The following is a 17230-nucleotide window of genomic DNA, read 5'->3' as shown; positions in this document are numbered from 1 at the left end:
CACGGGGCTGTGCCAGCATCAGCAGCCTGGCAGGGAGCACGGACAGTCGGGCTGGAGTAGCCTGGGGACTTGTGGTAAGAGCTGGATCAGCGCAGTGTGCAGAGCCTGTGGATTAACCAGGACTCTGTTTGTCCTGCAGATCATGTTCCAGGCATATGGAGATAAGCAGGGACCACTCCACGGGATGCTGATCAACACCCCCTATGTGACCAAAGACCTGCTGCAGTCCAAGAGGTTCCAGGCGCAGACTTTAGGGACATCCTATGTCTATGACATTCCTGAGATGTTCCGGCAGGTGAGTGTTCTTTGGGCTCTTCTTGTTGCTCTTCTCTTTGCCATCCTGATTGTCAGAGGAGCCAGGGGCCTGGAGCAACTCCAGCAGTCCCCAGGGATTATCAGCTATGGATTGAGGTCTACTTTGAATGAAATTAGGATAAACTGCTGCTGGAGTTCTGTTAATGAGTCAAACAGTAGAAGCTGAACCATAAACCACCTTCCCTTACTTGTTGCTGTTTCTTTGTTTTCCCCCCTCATCATCTGCCTTTCCTAGATGGTGTTTCTGATGTGCTGGGTTCTATCCTGCACCACATCATTCAGATTTCACTTTGGGGGGAAACTGTTATGTGATTCAAATCCCAAAGCAGGTGATATCCCAGGAACACTGTCAGTCACGCTGGCAGGAGGGATATTTTGGGGTGTCCTGTTGGGACAGGAATAATTTGGGAATAATCCCAAATTCTGTTGGGAATACCACACTGGAGTGGATTGGATATAAATGCTGGCAGGTGATGTTCTTAAGGAGAATTTCTCTTTCCACCCCCAGTCTCTGATCAAGCTGTGGAATTCCATGAATGACCACGCGTTCCTGCCGCCGGTGCCGCTGCCCTCGGACATCCTGACCTACACGGAGCTGGTGCTGGATGACCAGGGCCAGCTCGTGCACATGAACAGGCTGCCAGGAGGAAATGAGGCAAGTGCCACTTCCTTTCATGCTGCTTCTCTCTCCATGCCCCACAAGACGTTGTGCTTTGGGCTGGGTTTGACAATTGTAATGAAAATTTACCAGCCAGGCACAAAATCTATTCATTCAGCCTTTCACAGATGAAATCTCACTCTTGAAAATGAGATTTTTGTTTCATTAAAAATTAATACCTTCCCTACAATGGGTATTTTAACTTCCATAGTAAATGATGATTCAATTTCAAACCTGTGCCTATGCTGAGTTTCCTTCATAATTAAAAAATGCTCATTCAGCTCTTCCAGGTAACTGGGGTTTGTATTTGAGCAGAATGTGTTTTACAAGACTAAACAGAAATATTTTCATTTGCTACAAAAAACCCCAAACCACAGAAAAAACTATTTTATGCTTCCATTTCCATCCTCCCCACACAGTTTGTATCAGGGTGTGTGGAACATCACTCTCTGGAGCAGGATTTACTCAAGAGTGACAATGAGCTGATGCTGGGAGTGGTGGAGTCACTCCTGGAGCTCGAGCAGGAGGAGGCTGTGCTCTCATGGTGGGGTTTTGCTGGGGTGTCTTCCCATTAGGAAGGCAAATATTGCAGCTTTGGAATGACTGCAGATAAAGATAACCACTAGAAGGTGTGGGGGTTTTTTTTGTGGGAACTAGTAAGTGAATGTTCTACAGTAATCTAAATTTGAACAGTTCTAAGTGGTGGTATCATTTATTTTTTCTTGGTGTTGTTGAACCATATTTTCCTGAATACGCAACTTAAAGTTTGCAAAGGCTCTCCTCAAAAACATCAGGGTAGTGATGAGAGGAAACAGGGATTTTCCTCACCATTTCCTGCATGGGTCTTGTCAGGGGAAGGTTTGGAATAGGTTGCTTGCAAATTGCCCCTGATGGTGACTGTGGGGTCACTGCGGCCTAGTCTTCTGCTGGACTTCAGGAGGAATGTTTTAACTGGTCTAATTAAAGCTGGAATGAGCTATTCCCTGCATTCCCAGTGCACGCTGAGGCTGCTGGGGAGCCTTGTGCCATCATCTTTCTCTCTTTCCCTGCTCTCATTCAGCGTTTGAGTGGATGGTGGCTGGGGAAATAGCAAAGTCCCTCAGGGACGTCGCTGTGTTCTTGCTGAAATTACAAGCACAGAGCTGCCTGGGCATGAACATGTAGTGTTTACTCTGCCAGTATGAATACAAATAGTCTTATTATAAGAGATTCTGTACCCAAAGACCACCAAAAAAAATTAGGAGATTTTTTTTTAACCCTTGGTAGGCTTCTTTGTACTCAGACTGTAAAGAAATTACATGGCTGTTGTGGTGTGTGGAGTGTTGGTATTTAAATTAATCTAATCTGATGTGATCTATCAAATGTCTTCTTGCCCAGAGGGGTTGTAGAGGTTGTGGACTTTCCACCCCTGGAAATGTCCAAGGCCAGGTTGGACACTGGAGCTTGGAGCAACCTGGGATGGTGGACAGTGTCCCTCCTATGGCAGGGGTGGCACTGGATGGGCTTTGAGGTCCCTCCAACTCCACAGTGGAGTCTGTGCCCCAGAGATGCAGAGCTGGTTCCAGTGAGCTGACTGACAGGTGAAATAGGAACTTCCCAGGTCAATGTGAGATTTTTATTATTATTTTTCTTTCTTGCTAGCGAAAGTTGCTGATTTTCTGAGTTCAAAGCTGTTGGAGAGATTGTCCATTGTGTCTTTTAGAAGAGAGGAGATATCTGTTGGGAACTTCTGTCTGTGGTAAATGTTGTTGGGTGCATTCAGGTTCCTGTTGTTCTTGTTTTGGGTCAGAGGCTCGGAGCCATTCCCACACGTCCAGTGGGATCCCCGGCACCGGGGGATCGGCTGCTCGGAGCCAGGGCTTGGCTTTCCTGACAGTTACATTTCCTCCTTGTGAAAAGGGCTCAAGACACTCCTGCTCTTACAGCATTCAGCTGAGCTGAGTGCCCTGAGTGTTTGAGCTGATGGGAGGAATTGAGAAACCAGCATAAAATCCAGGAGATTTGTGGGCAGCGCGTTCAGCCGGAACTGCAATCCCTGCTCTGACACGGGGGCAGGGCAGGAGCTCCAGGCTGGGGTTTCTCCCTGTCCTCACAGGGTTTGCAAGCAGCATTTTGGGCAAAAATCTATATTTTCAGGAAAATCTTGAGGTCTCAAGACTTTTCCCAATCCAAAAGGTTTTTCTCCGAGTAGCTCACGACCACTCCCCTCACCCACCACCCCACTGCAGTAATTAGCTGTGGTCTCGACAAAGAAGCCAAGGAATTAATGAACTGTGAAAATACAAGTTGCTCTTTATTCCTAGACAGCTCTGGCTACGGGAGGGGCTTGGCAGTGCTGCTGGCTCTGCCCTGCCCTTGGGGCACAGCACCATCCCTAATGGGGCCTTTTCCCAGCCTCTCACCATCCAGAGGACACCTCTTTTTTCCACTTTGCCACAGAATCCCAGACTAGTTTAGGTTGGAAGGACCTTAACCTCATCCTGTTCCACCCCTGCCGTGGGCTGTGCTGAAATGGGAAAATCTCAGAAAGAGTCAGGAATTGGGGGAGCCCAGAGCAGTTCAGGAGTGCATCCACTACTGTTTCAATCACCGTGCTGGAGACCAGACCTGGAGCACAGTGACACCCCCTTCAAAGCCCAGGGCTTTGTTCCCCAGATTAGCATATTAGCAGAAATCTCAGTGTGAAAAGGTAATTCCCTCAGCCCCTTGCAGAACTCAATATATTCCTTGTCAGTCCTGAGCCAGGCATTTGGATGCTTTTCTGTAGCACTTTATGTATTTTGACTACAATTTCCCCTGATCCTCTGGCACCAGGAAAGCACCAGCTGCTGATAAGACCCAACTAATCTCCAAGAACAAGGAGAAAGTGATGTAAGGAGGGCCTGCAGCAACACCTCACATTCCCCTTCATCCCTCTCCCGGTGCCCCTGGAAAATGTGTCATTTTCCCCACTGGCACTAGATGTCACAGTTTTTCCTCCTCAGTAGCACGAGCATCAGAAATAATCCACAATCGCAGCTGTTTGCTGGAGCTTTGGCTCCAGCACCTTTCCTGGGTAGCTGGGACGGTTTGGCCGGGGGAAATTCAGGATGGCAGAGGGCTCCTGGAATGCTGCTCTGGTGGCTTTCCGGATTGCCAGAGGCAGAAAGGTGTAGCTAATGCATTTTATACAAGCACAGCTTAATCGTTGAGCTGCATGTTCTGCTTTGTCACTCCCTGTTCCTGCATTTTATGGCAGGCACAGGGAATTAAAACAGCAATGAGCGCTGCAGATTTCTTGGAGGGTTTTAAAATCTCCAAATCCAAGCCTTCCAGGAACAGAGACGGAAGAGGTGGCACAGTTTTATTCTCTATTTTCATACAGATGTTTGAACAGGTGTATGTGGGTCACGTGGATACTGTGGACAGGAATGTTCTTACCCACAGGAAAGCTCCTGGTGAAGGCTGTCTGTTGCTCTCTGCAATGTACCTTTACCCATCTGTAACTTCAGGAGGAATTTCTCCATGGAAAGGGTGGTCAGGCATTGGAAGGGGCTGCCCAGCAAGGTTTGGAATCCCCATCCCTGGAGGTGTCCAAGGAAGGACTGGATGTGGCACTCTGGTCTGGTTAACGAGGTGGTGACGGGTCACAGGTTGGGCTCGATGATCTTGAAGGTCTTTTCCAACCCCAGTGACTCTGGGATTCCCTGAGCACTTGGTCACGTCTCATCCTGGAGCTGTTCCCTCCCATCGCTCAGATCGTGCCAGCGTGTTTGGCTGGGCTGCCACGACCACGCTTGGATTGCTGAGGGACACGTTTTCCAGAGCCAAGAAGGAATCCTGGGTTTTGGCACTCCACCCTTGTCAAGGCATGGAGCTGGAATACTTCTGGCAAACCATGTGCACCCTGCCCTTTTCCTGGGAGCTGGTTCATGCTCCAGGTAAAAATTCAATTGCACAGTGTAAGTGCAGAGAGTCGCTCTTCTAGATCTGAGGTTCCAGGCAACAGATTCAAATGATGAAATGTCAAAATTGCTACATCTGCACCAAGTAAATACCCACATTCAGCTTTCCAAATTTGGATGTAAATAGATAAAACAATGCCTGGCCTTAAGTCCCCAGGCTCAGCACCTGAAGTAGAATAAACCAACACTGATCTCCTCTCTTGTCTCTGGTGCCCAGTGACAGAACATGAGGGAACAGCTGGAGCTGTGCCAGGGGAAGGTTTAGGTTGGGTATCAGGAAAAGATTCTTCCACCCAGAGGGTGGTGGGGCACTGAACAGGCTCCCATGGGAATGGTCAAGGCTGCCAGAGCTCCAGGAATGTTTGGACAACGCTCTCAGGGACAGGGTGTCTGATTGTTGGGGTGGGATTGCCGGGGTGTCTCAGGGACAGGGATTGTTGGGAGCTGGATCAATGATCTCTGTGCTCAGGATATTCTGTGATTCTGTTGGCTCTGCTTCTCCAGGAATTACAGAACCTGCCAGAAAGCCTGAAAAGCTCCCTCTCCCCAGCACCAGCTGCCACTGGCATTGGCTCCCCTCTGCTCAGAGCCTGCTGTGCTTCCCGGAGGGAGCCTGGGATCGGCTCCTTCCCCATTCCCCTCGGTGCCTGTTGTCAACAGCTCCGGCTGCCACCAGCAGTCAATTTGGAACTGCATCAGTGTGTGTATTACTGTTCCCATCGATAGTGCAATTAATGTTGAAGTCAATTTTGGTGTTAATTTTAGGCCATGATTAGTGTTGACACTGGGTGTCAAACGAGCGGCATTTACGAGCGCCGGGGAAGCGCCGTTCGTTAACGCGCCCGTTTTACTGGCTCTTAATGGTTCCATTAAGGCCAAGATGGAGTGGGAGAAGGTGTGTGTAAAATTATACATCTGAAACTTGGGTGTCATCTCCGTGTGTCGTGCAATTCTGCGGGGCTGGGGCCGTTCAGGGAGCAAATGACAGCTGAGCACTGAATCCTAATCACAGTTTGGAGCATCAGAAATAATGATCACTTCTGATCGGGGCTTGTGAATAATTCATCCCCTTTGATTTTCACGTGCTGCCCACTGATACTTCTCAAACCAAATGTGTTCCTACAGGAGAATAATGGTCCCACTTCTTATGGAAATACCGGGGCACAAATCATTTTGCCAACATAAAAACAGTTAAATAAGACGGTTCCTGCTTTTATTTTTTCCTCCGCCTCTTCTTCACTCCTGGATGTGCTGGGAATGGAGCTGTGGCAGGAGCAGCACTTCCAAACTGTGCTGCCTCTTCAAAAGAGCCTGTTCCAAAGCCAGGGCGGCTCACCATTACCTACTATTGCCTGCCAGTGCTCTTAGGTGATTAGCTCAGCCTGGCTAATTAACCTGGGAACTCTCCAGTTTTTGGCATGCTGCCGTTAACTTAAAAATCTCATTATTCCTTTTTTTTCTGGAATAGAAAGCCATCCTCCACTGCCCATAAATTTCAACCGAATCTAGCAAATTCATAGCAAAAAAAAATCCTTAGTTGTGCAGATCCCCGTGGCTTTTATTACTGGATAAATGGCACAGAACACGCGATGAATTGGGGAGGCAAAAGACGCCCAAGTTAATAGTGGTGCACTTGAATTTTTCTTTTCTCAGACTGCATAGGGTTGCTCCATATTTATCAGCTGTAAGTTGTTTTCAGGAGTTTGTGCCCTGGCTAGACTGTTTTCTGTTCAACTGGTGAGCACTGGTAAAGGGGACTTTATTGGTGTAGAGGACACATGATCTTGAGTCAGGGAACTATTCCAGCACTTCTGTTACAATCTGAGTTTTCTAAATAGGAAATGCCTTAAATTGGCCTGTTTCCTGTGCTGTCAAAAATCATCAAGTTGCTGAAAGTGAGGGAAATCTCTTACATCTTGGTGGGTGGGATGGACTGTGGGACCAGCCCTGGGGACTCACTGGTCCATCACTGGTCCCTCGGTCCTGGCTGATGGGATCAGCGTGGCTGTAAGGAAATGACCACTTAAGCAAAAACCTGTCAATGAGTGGTAATTCTGTGCTGTTTTGGAAGAAGTTTATGGTGTACTTTAAAGAGAGTGTTACCCCGTTTCACTGTGTGTTTCTGTCGGTCACTAAAGCTGTTTTTTGAGGTGATATCAGAACGATCTGGGAGGTGCCCACTGGAGGATTTTAGTTATGGAAAAAAAAAAAGGTCTTAAATTGTGGTAAAGAACTGAGCTGCAGTAGGTGCTGGGGTACAGATGGACATCCCTGCATCCCTGATTTCCTAGAGGCTGATCTTGGAGCCTTTAACTTTGGATTTGCAGACTTTTTAACCTGCTGTTTCTAATCACCAACTTGCCACAACTGAGAGTGAGAACAGAGGCTCAAAATCCAGCCCCTGGCATTGCTTTTCCTCCAACAATCAGGTCAGAAGGGCAAGACTTACTTATTTTCACCTTTTTTTTTCATCACAATTCTTCCTTTGTCTGCTGTGAGAGTCCAAGAGCAAATGTCCAAGGAATGCCTCTGGCTGTGTTTGGGATCAGTCAGGTTCCTCTCCCAGCCTCTGGACTGGTTGTCTGTGTCCCCCCAGGTCTCTGTGCCAGACCCACACCTGCATCCACTTGTTCTATTGCAACTTTTCCCTTTCACTTGGGAGCATTAGTGGTATTTTAGCAAAACATCCCGCTGTCTTTTAGGGATTTTTGCTCCATTCTTTGAAGCTGCAGCATCTGTTCCAAGCCCTGCAGTTGGATGCTGAGGTGGAACTGTAAATCTGCAAATATTCAAATAATCTGCAAATTATTCCCTTTCGATGTGTCAGAGTAGGAGTGGAGGAATCCAAGGAGAAGGTGAACTGAAACACTCTGTTAACTTGCAATCTCGGAAGGGGAGGTGTGAGGAAGGAACTGCCAGTAGCTGGTTGTAATATTTTTGGATTGCTGCCTGCTTTACTTCCAATGACCCTTTGATTAATTCCTCTGCCTCTTTATTTTTTTTAATGAGCCTATTATGGCATATCTTATTGCAGATGCTGATTGGATCTGGGCTGTGTATTGTGCCATTTGGATGTGGATTAAATGGCACAGATCTATCTGCTGCTTCTCCCCTCTCCCCCTCCCGCTTTAGTTCATCATGTTCAGAATTCTGAGGCTCCACAATGAGAGTCTCAGCCCTCCTGATTGCAGAGGATGTGCAATCGGCTTGAGGAATGTGTACTCAGAGCTTATGATCCTTGGGCAAGCGGGGACTGGGTGATGCATGTGGCTTTCAAGGGACGCTGCTATTCCCATCTGTTAATGGCATTCCGGGCTGGCCGGCTCCCGCCGTGCCGGCTGAGGGATGGGGCAGGCAGGGGACGGATGCTGCTGATCCTCCAGGAGATGGGCCAGGAGAGATCATCCCGTGATTTTTGAGAAGAAAAATATGCAGTAAAAAGCATTGCTTACTCTACTGTAAAACTGGGGAAGGGAAAAGGGAGGAGACAAAGAAATAAGAGGAAGGACGGGGGGGAAGTGGGAGATAGTAATGAAATAAAAAGATGGTTAAAATGAGGGTGGGGTGAGGGTGATGAGGTTGTGGGGAGATACCTGGGAAGCCTGAGCAGGTGGTCAGGAATCCTGTGCAGCAGCACATCCTGGGAGCACAGGGAATACACTGCTCCTTGTGAGAGGGACGCTGGCAGAGTGTGTTGGACCTGGGATAAATCCCTGAATAGGGAGAGGGAACGCCAGTGTGAGTGTCCTGGTGGGATGAGAGCAGTGGAGAACGTGCTCCAAGGAATGTGGGAAGGATCAAGGGCTTCCAGCTGTGCTCTGCACTGGCAGCACATCAGAGCTGCTGTTATCCAAGTTCCCCAGGAAAATAGGCCAAGTCTGAAAGACCATCTCTCCAAGTGAGAGGAATGATCCCTGTGTGATTCCCCTCTTGAAGACACACGTTTATTTTTTGCTGTTCTCTGCTCTTGGGCTGCAGATTGGGATGGTGGCCTGGAAGATGACCCTGAAGACACCGGAGTACCCGGAGGGCCGGGATATCATTGTCATTGGCAATGACATCACCTACAGGATAGGCTCCTTTGGGCCTCAGGAGGACCTGCTGTTCCTGAGGGCGTCCGAGCTGGCCCGGGCTGAGGGCATTCCCCGCATCTATGTGGCTGCCAACAGCGGGGCCAGGATAGGTCTGGCCGAGGAGATCCGGCACATGTTCCACGTGGCTTGGGAAGACCCAGACAACCCATACAAGGTAAGGGGGCAAGGGAACCAGCAGGGAAGCTGCAGCAGCCCACAAGAGTCTTATTTTGACACCACCTCTTCCAACAGAGGGGAGAGCGAGCATTTGTCCGACTGTCACCTCCTAAGTTCTCCTTGGTATCGGATTTGGAGCCCTGGAAGTGTTCAAGGCTAAGCTGCGTGGGGCTTGGAGCAACCTGGTCCTTTCTAAGCCAAAGCATTCTATGATAGGATTTTATGATCTCCCAGGCAGCAGATTGGCATCCAAAAGGAGTTAGTGCTGAATATTGCACCATTCCCAGCTTTCAGTGGCATCAGCTGCATCTCCAATGTTGAGAGAACGTTCTTACCATTCTGTGGAATTAAATTCTGCCCCTGTCAAAGCTTCTTTGTGGGGATCAGGAAGGGACTACGGGTGGGAGTGGGATGAATGAACTGCTTTTCCGTGCAGGGATACAAATATTTGTACCTGACTCCTCAAGACTATAAGAAAGTCAGCGCCCTGAACTCTGTTCACTGTGAACATGTGGAGGAAAATGGAGAGTCCAGGTAAGAATGAAAAGCTTTCTGTTTGTCCTTGGGTAATGCATGGCACGTCCTTGTCCTCAGCTGGGACATTCCTTAGGATCCAGGTGCCAAAGCTCTGGGTGGTCAGGGCAGGGAACAGAGAGTTAAGGGTTGTGCCTTCTTGACCCCCAGTCATGGCTGAGGGTCCTGCAGGGGACGATCAGGATGTGTTCAGGATTAAACCAAACCCTGGCAGGCTCTGGAAGAACTGAAGCGGGTGCTGGGTGTGGGGACGAGAGCGTGTCCCTGTGAGCTGAGGGCTCCTTGGGGAGGCTCTGAAGCACCTGCTCAAGTCCTCAGCTTAGCAAGGGCCTGGTGGGAAAGCTGGGAGCCAGTCTGAGGGCAGTGGGTAAGAAGGGACTGGACAGAGGATGGAGGCATGAAGGAAGGAAGTGAAGAAAAGGTAAGAGCCTCGTTGTAATCCTTGTTCTTTCTCTTTTTCCCTTTGTCTGCATTCCCTTCCTTTCTTGCCCTTTTTCCTGTAATCAACCTGCTCCTCACGTCCTGTGGGAATGACAGGACACTTTTCCCAGGCATTCCTCTCCCTTGGCATTTCCTCTTGCAGCGCTGCTCCCGTGGGAGCATTCCATGGTGCTGCAGGATGAGCCCTGCACAGCTCCTGCCCAGGCTTTATGCACATTTCTCCTTGGAACCTTAATGATATTTAGTCACTTTTCATTTTCTTTGTAGCAAACTGATTCAGCAAATCACTGGACCTTGTGACTCAAAGGCTGTCTGTGTCTCCCTCAGGTACAAGATAACAGATATTATCGGGAAGGAGGATGGACTTGGAGTAGAGAACCTCAGAGCATGTGGCATGATTGCTGGAGAATCATCTTTAGCCTATGATAGTGTTATCACCATCAGCTTGGTAATCCCCCACTGCTTTCTATTCTTCAAATGTATTGTCTGTTTCAGCTAAAAATCCTGTGATGATATCCCAAACATCCATCTGGGATCAGCCTTCTGGCTGATGGAAATGGGCTGCTGTAGGCTTTGAGCAATGCTCCTGGCACCAGTGCAGGGCTGGGTCCCCTCCACACTCAATTTAAAACACTTCAGTCATTTGGCCTTGTATTTGCTCAGTCTGAAAGTTGCTGCTTCTCTTCTTCTCTCTCTTTTTTTTTTTTTTTTAATAAAATACATTTACGTTCAGATCCTGCGTTTTACAAAATAACGGGTTCTGGAATTTTCGAGCGAGAGTAGATTTTATGGCCTTGTGCTACAAACACACCGAGTTTTATCTCAATGTTTGAATCAATAGGTTGGGGCTGTGTGGAGAGACAGAAATCAATGCCATTGCTTTTTTTTTTTTCCTTTCTTTTTCCTTTTTTTCCAGGTCACGTGTCGGGCAATTGGGATTGGGGCCTACCTTGTCCGGCTGGGCCAGAGAACCATCCAGGTGGAGAACTCCCACATCATCCTCACTGGCTGTGGGGCCCTCAACAAAGTAAGTCCTTACATTTCAGTCCTCTCAGCTCTCCAAATGGAGCTGGGCTTTGTCATGGAATCCTGGAATGGTTTGGGTTGGAAGGATGTTGAAGGGCCTGAGCAGCAGCCCGGGGAAGGAAGGAGGAGAAGCAGCTTTTAGCAGAGGTTGTGTGCACGGATTAAATACCAGGAGTGGGGAAGAGCAGTGTCCAGCAGCGCCTTCTCCTGCCCACTGAGTGCTGTGAGGGGAAACAGGGCTGTTCCCAGGGTGTGGAAGTCCGTGTTCCAAAATATGAGGGCCAGAGTCACCTGAACTTCCAGTCACCCACAGCACTGTGTTGGTTCTGGGAGGCACTGAACCTGAGGAGCTTGGATGCTGATTTTCCAGGCTGGGAACGAGATTTCCTGCTGGAAATCTCGGCTGGGGGGGGGACAGGAGGAATAACTGAGGCTGTCACAAAGAAAACTTACAGCTTCACTGCTGAAGTGGCTCTTCTTTTCCCCACTCCAGAGGCAGATTTTCTCCCTTGCTGCCCCAAACCCATTCATCCCACAGCCTCCAGCTCCTTGCCTGGTGCAGACACGGCTCCCAGCCGTCTCTGCTCCCATCCCTCTCCCTGAGGGCTTTGTTTCCCTGGAGTTGGGGCTGTGTGCTGTGAGTGCCCTTCCCCATCGAGCAGCTTTGTTCTCGGGCACTCTCAGCACCTGGGGTGGCTGTGCTCCATGGCAAGCTGTGTTTCCAGGAGTGCCTGCCTGACAATGGGAGATAAAGGAAAACAGGCTCTTGTTGAATTATTCCCCTGAATAAAGGGGGCTCTGCAGAAAATGAAGCATTGATCCTATCAACTCTAGGCTGCAGCACCCTCAGTTAGATCTCTTACACACATCACACACACCTGCATCAATGGGAGGAAAAGAGGCATTTGAAGATCCAGCCTTTAAAAAGAAATTGAGTCAGTTTAGTGCTTGCTGAAGTGCAGTGAGTTGCCTGGTTCCAGCTGTCACTTGCTGGGGATCGGGGCCCTGCAGAGTTTCCCAGATGGCAGGGCCAGGCTGTTCATTTCTCCCCCTCTTCCCAGGTTTAACTGCACTCCCTGCCTGTGGAGTCAATGGTTGTTTTCACAGGACTGGATTAATCTCACTAGATTTTAGGCACTTAAAAATTAAGGGTATGGACTAAATTAAGCACCTGACATCTGTCAGCAGGCATAGGCAGAAGGAGCTGCTTTCTGGGGGGGATTTATCCCATCCTAAAAATTTCAGTGGGCTGAATAATCCCATGTGTCCTTTGCCCTCCTCTGTGCTCTGTTGGGATGTTGGTATGTTTGTGTCAGCTCTGAACCTCGATGTGTCTCAAGGTGAGGGAGGAACCTGTTGCATCCTATCCAGACCCAACAGTGTTTACCTGCCCTTGAACAGTGGGAGCCTGGGAGTCCCCACTCACTCCTGGCTGTGTGTGATGTGTCTGCTGCTTCATAGGATCTTCAGTTTCCAGTCCCTGCAGTTCTGCTCAGGGCTTCTTGAAGGGATGCAGCTGCAATTGTGTGCCAGAAGTGTATTCGAAGTAGGGAAGTGGTGTCCAGGGCTAGCCTGGAATGTCCAAGCTCAGTCTAGCTGATGCTCTGGAGCATGTGAAGCGAGCAGTGAATGTTCATCCATTGGCATCCTCCTGCCATGGAGTCTGATTTAACTTCTGACTTACCCTGTTCTCCCTGAAACCTGTTAAACACTTGTCCATTGGATTTAGAGGGCCAGTTTAAATTTTTTGGGGCCAGAGGTCAGATCACTGCCAGCCAGGGGCCAGTTATGCAAAGTCTCCCCTGGCGGGAGTGCAGAGGCTGTTTGGGTATGGTATATGATGTGTTCTTGCTCATTCCCAGAGATGAAATTCCAGAAGGGGAAATCTATTGTGGTTGTTCTGTGTGGAGTGAGTCAGTCTTGGTGCTTCTCATTCTCTTGGAGAAGGTGGGGAGTCAGGGCTGTCAGGGGCTTGAGGAGAGATCACGGCTGAAACAAAAATATATGGAAACTGCCGCCTTTAGCTCTTCCCAGTGAGGTGTCAGAGGTTTGGGGCAGTTTTTCCACTGCTGACTTTTGCATACATGTGTTCCTAGAGGATGCAGGACAAAGCTGACACTTCTTGTGTCTGCAAACACATCTTCAAAATGTCTCCAGCAGAATGTGCAGCACAAAACTGTTTCTGCAGCAATGGAGACAGTTGGGCTTTCAGAGAGCAGGCAGGGTTTTCTGGGAAGTTGTTTAATTTTATTTTTTTTCTCTGTGAAATGCTGGATTCTTTCTATTTTACAAGGGGAGCAGAGGGGAATGGTGACAAACATTATGTGCAGCCAGAGCCGTTGCTGGTCTTGTTCATTATCATTATGTAAAAGCAGCCTGAGGGTTTAGGTGTAGAGGGAAAGGTCCAGCTGCCAAAGCCAGAGGGTGACCTCTAACTCAGATGATGAGCTCAAGGTCGGTGGCATTTGGAGCTGCAGCTCCTGTTGGGTTCTGGGCTTGGCTCCTCACATGCTGCCTGTCCCTGTGCCCGTGCTGGTGAGCCGAGAGGCACATCCTGGGCAGACCCCCGGCTGAAAGGATTCTCCAGCCCCATTCCCTGGCAGGGCTGGCAGGCAGCTGCACGAGGGCTGTGCAGGGTGTCCCTGTGCTCCTGATGAAGCTGTCTTTGTTTGTCCTGGGGAAGGAGCCGGGGAAAGGTGCGATGCTCCTCGGTGGGGACACGGGGCCGTGTTTCAGCTGGGCCCCTTTTGTCTCCCCAGTGCATTTCAGCAGGGGGTGGAGAGGTGGAAATGCCATTTCCTTGCTCTCGGTGAGCGTGTGCCGCGCCTGTGCCGAGCCCGCTGACCCCCCTGCAAATTGAAATAATGATAATGCGCGTCTCCTGACTGCATCAAAGTATCAGCACATCAAAAGCCAGGAGGCATGAAATGCAAATGATAAAGTGAAAGCAGATGGATTGTGCATGATCGCCTGATGCCCAATGAATTTTAAAAGATGCTGGTTCACATGGGGAGAGGGGCTGAAATAAACACGTTATCCCTGCAATTTTTTTCTTTTTTTCTTTTTTTTTTTTTGTTCTTGCTGCTCACTCCTGACAATATTTTTTCACACTTCAGCGAGCAGCCACTCCATCTCCCTCCCTCCCTTCCCTCTCTTTCTCTCCCTCTCTCTCTGTCGCCGTCTCTACCTCACACACGTCTCGGGTCATGTCGCCGCAGCTCCGGTGGAAATAATAAGATATAAACCACGAGGTTGTTATTTGCATAGAAATAGCATGGAGCCCCAGGCAGCATGGGAGAAGGACACAGAGATCATTTGTCTAAAATTTTAATGAAAACTTTTGCTGAGGCAGAGATTTTTTTTATTTTTTTTTTTATGTTCCCCTGCCTCCTTCTTTTTCCACCCCCAAACCTTCCTCCTCCTCCCTCACTCCCTTCCCTCGTCATAACCTGAGCACAGGGTGATTTCAGATGTGATGTGCTGTGCCCTGCACCAACACCTGGGTTTTCTTTTTAATGGAAATAAGACCAAAGAGCCCAGCATTCCCAATTCCTGCCTTGCTTATGTGGTTCGAGCTTCCAGGGCTACATTCCATTTCAGTCCTCCCAAGGATGTTCCAGAGTCTGCTGCTGACCTATTTTTAATCAGTTTGCTCCTCCTTGTCTTTTGTGTTCAAAAGGAATCCCGTCTTGGAGACTGTTGTGTTAATGGAAACAAATAGCGGCTTTCAGTCACATTTTCCCTGCAGATGCATGTTCTAGGCTTTTCCTAAGGGAAGCCAGGTTTAGCTGAGACTGACTTCCAGGAACTGCTCCAAGCAGGATTCACATCAGTTTGCTATGTAGATGTTCAGCCAGGCTCTCAAAAAGTTCCTTTTGTGATGGTGATGAAGAGCTGCCCTAAAGCTGCCATCCCTCCTGGAGGTGATGGAATTCTGATCAGCACTGGTTTGTTTCCTCTCCCTCCTGTTTTAGCTTTATTTTCCCCCAAACTCTCAGGTCTTGACTTGCCTGAATCATCAGGCCCTGTGCACCCCGTGGTTTGCTCAGAGCATCCAAGAGTACCAAGGATGAGCTGGACAAATCCTACGTGCCAGGAGAATGTGCAGGGAGAGGCAGGGAAGATGAGGGGTCAGAAACTGAAACGTGAAACATTCAAGGCATAATTCATTTCCCTGCCTGCAGCCAACCACCTGCCTGGTTGTGGGCTGACATTTTTGACCAGAATGGGTCCAAAAAAAATTGTTGTTTGGTCTTGTTGGATTCCTTTGCATGAGGCCAGGAGAGAAGATCTTTGTATTTTCAATTCAGTACTGAATTGTGCTGCAGAACTTACTGGATGCTCTGGGATTCGCATAACAGGATGACACAACAGGTCAGGGCTGCTCAGGGGGCTGTGCCTGTGTGAGAGAGGTCTGGGCAGCTCTGAGACTCCGTGGAGGAGCTCACTGAGGAGCAGGAGCCTCACACAGGCTGACCAGTGATTGCCAACAGTAATATTTACCCTTCAATTTCACAATCTGCAAAAATAAATAAAGGCCCTGTGAGACTGATGCTGTTTGGGGTTTGTACTGTGGAAAGCTCTTTTTTTTGAGACTCAAGGCAGGGATAGCTCAGTATCTGCTCAAGATGACTTCAGTCTTGGGATTAGATCAAAGCAATCGTGTGAGAGCAATCATGTGAGTTAGAACAGCAAGTGCCAGCCCTGTCATTCAAAGAAGCATTATAATTATTAATGCATGATATGAATCTGTCTGTAGTGGCACAGCAGGACTATTAGGAGGATCTGGATGGGTGCCGGGTGCTGGAGAATGCTAAACAAGGAGGGGTGGGAAATGTCAACCAGAGATCAACACCCACCAGTGTCAAGTGTTGGTTCCTTGTGTGGAGGTTGGAGCTGCCCAAGGTTATCCCACTCTTGGGAAGCAGGAGAGGCCCCTCTGCTCTGCCCTGGGTGCTTGTGGCAGTGAAGGTGGTGAGAACGAGGGTGGTTTCATGGTGGAGGCTGGGTTCTCCAGCTCCCAGAGCTGCCCCAGGACCATGGTGCTGTTGGAGGTGTCCCTGATGTGGGTCACTGGCTCAGACCCAGCAAAGCCAGGCTCATTCCTTTCTTTCCCTGCCAGTGAGAGTTTAGGTGCTGGAGGGGGGTGTGCTTGGTGGTGCTGCTGGTGGCACACAGGTCCTTGCTCTGTGTGGAGCAGTGGATGCAAGCAGGATGGATGCCTGGGCCTCAGTGCAGATAAACAACCACCACCCTCCATTGCTGCATTTTCGTTTTAATTGCCTTTCTTTAAGTGGTGATATTTGTGTATTGTTCCCATTAGAGATAATTTACGTTCCAGGCATGGCATTATCAGTCCCTTGATGTTTGCTTAGGGAAGAAAGTCTAATAGATTTCTGTTGACTTTTTTTATTCTCCCTCCTTCTATCATTTTTAGTATGGATCTTGCTCAGTTTATCTGTGTGGGTGGGGGCTCTGTGTGTGTTTATTCCTGCTAAACAGGAGTTTAGCATCGTGGCCCATATTCTGCCTGTCCAAATCTCTTCCCCAGGACTGTATCCCAGCTCCTGGGGATCCTGCAGGGTATGTTCTCACTGGAGCATTAACTCTGCTCCCCAATGTTCCATAGGAGCCGAACTTCTCAAACATATCCCAGAATAACTGCTTCTCTTGGGACCAGCCCTCTTGGGATGTCCCCAGGAGGACATCTGGGTGACCTGCCTGGGGTCTTTTCTGGAGAAATTCCCTGTGATTCTGGACACATGATGGGAACTACAGGAACAGCTCTGGAGAACTGCAACATTTCTCACAAGTAACCCTAAACTCACACTGGGAAGTGAACAGAGTTTCACTGCCCTGGTGAAAGAGGTCCCTGCACTGCAGCCTGTGCCCCAGGGTCTCCGAGTAACAGGGTTCCCTGGGGTCCAGAAGGTGACAAAGGAAACAACCAAGATCATTAAGTTGGAGACAACCATTAATATTGTTTATGGGGTTCATCTCTAGATTAGGGAACCCCTGGCTGAGACAGGTGGGATTTATGGGTGTTGGCACCATGTAGAATA

The 17230-nt window shown here is 48.9% G+C and overlaps 1 protein-coding gene across 8 annotated transcripts in view; it reads left to right on the top strand.

Moving 5' to 3' along the window:
• Nucleotides 1–17230, top strand: part of ACACA (acetyl-CoA carboxylase alpha) — a 102908-nt gene that overhangs the window by 59583 nt on the left and 26095 nt on the right. For all 8 annotated transcript variants that reach the window (XM_010402305.3, XM_039562970.1, XM_010402306.3 and 5 more), the window contains 6 exons: nt 140–295; nt 824–970; nt 8896–9165; nt 9604–9701; nt 10470–10590; nt 11059–11169. In XM_010402305.3, the coding sequence (XP_010400607.2) occupies nt 140–295; nt 824–970; nt 8896–9165; nt 9604–9701; nt 10470–10590; nt 11059–11169 (903 nt within the window). The remainder of the gene's footprint in view (nt 1–139; nt 296–823; nt 971–8895; nt 9166–9603; nt 9702–10469; nt 10591–11058; nt 11170–17230) is intronic.

The sequence above is a fragment of the Corvus cornix genome, chromosome 19 (assembly GCF_000738735.6).
Source record: "Corvus cornix cornix isolate S_Up_H32 chromosome 19, ASM73873v5, whole genome shotgun sequence".
NCBI classification, from domain to species: domain Eukaryota; kingdom Metazoa; phylum Chordata; class Aves; order Passeriformes; family Corvidae; genus Corvus; species Corvus cornix.
This window is presented reverse-complemented; position numbering and strand designations above follow the sequence as displayed.